General features: G+C 33.3%; 1 protein-coding gene across 1 annotated transcript; it reads left to right on the top strand.

The window, feature by feature from the left end:
• The first annotated feature begins 297 nt into the window (after positions 1-297).
• LOC110705340 (flowering-promoting factor 1-like protein 2) lies at positions 298-1,124 on the top strand. The gene has a single exon (XM_021883173.1). It carries the CDS (start codon positions 432-434, stop codon positions 768-770), a length of 339 nt encoding a protein of 112 aa, XP_021738865.1. The 5' UTR covers positions 298-431; the 3' UTR covers positions 771-1,124.
• The last annotated feature ends 1,872 nt before the right edge of the window (positions 1,125-2,996 follow it).

Genomic DNA, 2,996 nt, shown 5'->3' on the forward strand with positions numbered 1-2,996 from the left:
TTACTTGTTCTTGGTTCCCTAGATTCTTCTATTTTATATGAACATAAGCATCAAAATTCCTCCTAAACTATACCCACGTGTGCCCTAAATCACACCACAAGGCATCTTCTTGTACCCCCCCCCCCCAATCAAAATTAAGAACACCCATGGTAGTGGGACCCTTTTCATCTAGATTCTTATGCTAAAGGTAATGATAATTTGATAATTGATGGATGTATTGTAAGAGTATTCCCCCCTTGTTTTTATCTTCACCCCATGCCCCCCTAGCTATATATATACCTCTTCCCATACCTCCCCATTCACTCATCCATCCACCTCTAAACATTTGTTTAGCTTTTATACATCTCGAGAAAAAAAAACAACAACACAAACCAATCCTTTTTAATACCCTAACACTCAGTCTAGTAAAGAAAAATCAACAAAACTTAAAGATGTCAGGAGTGTGGGTGTTCAAGAACAATGGTGTGATTCGTTTGGTGGAGAACCCTCAGGCCGACCAGGGTGGAAGTGATCAGGCAAGACCAAGGAGGAAGGTGCTCGTACATCTTCCTACCGGAAGAGTGATTTCATCGTACCAAACCCTTGAACCAATTCTTAAAGATCTAGGGTGGGAGCATTACTTTGGAGGTGATCCTGATCTCTATCAATTCCATAAGAGATCTTCTATCGATTTGATATCACTTCCTAGGGAGTTCTCCAAGTTTAGCTCGGTCTACATGTACGACATTGTTGTTAAGAACCCTAATATCTTCCAGGTTCGCGACATGTAGATCCTATATATCTACATGGACTACCATCAATCAAAGCTACCTACTTATCATCTCTACACAATTAGTTAGGGTTTGTGCTTGCATGTAAGTATACATAAGCATTGCTTGTTTGATTTTGCGCATTTTTTTGTGTCCCTTTTAAGGAGTGTTTAAGGTTATCTTCATGAGTGATAAAGTATTTTTCATGTTTGCAAAATTTTCATTTCATCCAATGAAGCTAGAAATTGATGTGTACTATGGAGGTACACTTAACTATATATATCATCACCTTATTTATGTATTTCTCGGTTATTCAATATATATCGATCTAATTTCAAAGTAAGATCACATTACATTCAATCTTCTCGGATGTAAGATTTCTTGTAAGATTGTTATTTCCTTCTTATAGATAGATGTTTCAATTGTTTTGGTTTGTTATACTAGCTAGCTCCTTGCATTTCTCTTCGAATCCATGCAAGCTTATTGTATATTATTTATTTATATTAAAAATTAAGAAATCACAACAAGATTAACGCTCCATATATCTATTCTTATGATTTTATCACTATTATAAGTGCTTTATTTGAGGATTATATATAATAAATCTCATAATTCTTTGTGATTAACTTAATTTTATAGAATTAGATAAATATGAAACACGTACCCTACCATGCACGTACTAATTAAGCAGAGAATTAAAATCATATGATTCTGATAATAGTTTATAATTTCATCTGTTTTTTTTTAATACGAAGTATATTGTTTTAGAGTATTAAGTGTAGAACCTTCTATAGAACCTTCTTATTCTTAAGCAACTAAGTGATAAAAAATATTGAACAAGTTGAGAAGTGGGTCGATGTTTTTATTGAGCCCCACTTTATGTGTTATGATAATTTTATAGGTGTACATGGAATGAAAATATTAGGCTAAAACTACTTGAGTACTAAATTGTACGGTGCATGGTTTCAAGATTTTTTGTATTTTCAACGTGATGCTAATTGGTGTGGGGATATGGTGGTTGGTGAAGTGGAGGAGAGATGTAGTCGTCGAGAGGTGGTGAAGGGAAACCGGGTGGTGATGGTGGTCATTCACAACCATCGTCGAGCTTTGTAGGCTTGTGAAGGCTAAGTAGTGGACTAGTGGAGTAGTGGTGGTTGTGGTGGTGGTGGTTATGGGGAGAAACTAGAATAGAGTCGGGGTGGGTGTGAAGAGATTAATTAAATGGTCAAAAGAATGGGGCATGCTTGCTTTATATATTTGCCTTTTTTGTTACCGTGTTTTTTTGCATATTAATCACATTATTATTTGATTTGCTATGGTGAAGTCGGCAAGTTCGTTTTGCCTTGATTACTAGAACAATTATTCGATAAGAGGTGTGAGGTTTTGAGACTCAATAAAGCGTGTTTTTAAGAAAAAAATTAAAAGTTAGATATTGGTGGGCCAGTCCAAGCATTTGTCATCATACATCATTTTTGAGATAGTATGTCCGTTTGGGTTGATGTCATTATCATGTAGATGATGCCATGCGTTGAGTTATAAGAGATTAGAAATCATATACTCATACTTTGTAATACATAAATGTGAAAATTAGAACTGTAATACTATTTCATTTATTTGCTAATGACCTCCTTTTCTTAAACTCTTAAACAATATTCACACACACTTATTAACTTATTTCATCCATGACAATTTGGTAGAGTCCCATAATCTAAACTTTTTATTTTTAAAAAAAGATCATAATTTCGGTAAATCAATATTATCGCCTTCCTACCTATTAGGACATTTACATAAATTTGTATTTTAGATTGGCTTATATAATACACTCTAGATTCAATTATCAATTAGTATAATTGTAGTTAGAAGTTTAAATTTTATATTGTTCATTTTTAAAAAAATATATAAATAAATAAAAAATTATACTATATGTAGGAGGAGTATGTATATACTACCTCCGTTACATATTATGTGCAACGATTAGATATTTTTCCTCTCTACTTTATATCAAATCGTTACAAATAATATGTAACGGAGGTAGTATGATCAATTATTAACTGTCAGAAGTTGACATCCTCTATTTTAGAACACAAACAAAAAGAAATGAAAAAGGTAAAGAAAAGAAGAAAAAGACTTGTTCAAGTGGGGTACTGCATTGTGATTGGCTGTTGATCAAGATTTCAACTCCCAGAAGTGTGGATATGGAGAAAATCCTTAATCCTTATCCAACTGAATTTCAATTTGAATTCTAAT

Source organism: Chenopodium quinoa, unplaced genomic scaffold (genome assembly GCF_001683475.1).
Source record: "Chenopodium quinoa cultivar QQ74 unplaced genomic scaffold, ASM168347v1, whole genome shotgun sequence".
Lineage (NCBI taxonomy): Eukaryota > Viridiplantae > Streptophyta > Magnoliopsida > Caryophyllales > Amaranthaceae > Chenopodium > Chenopodium quinoa.

Bases quoted from the DNA above. Each gene is read 5' to 3' on its own strand.
- LOC110705340 (XM_021883173.1), top strand. From the start codon at position 432: ATGTCAGGAGTGTGGGTGTTCAAGAACAATGGTGTGATTCGTTTGGTG.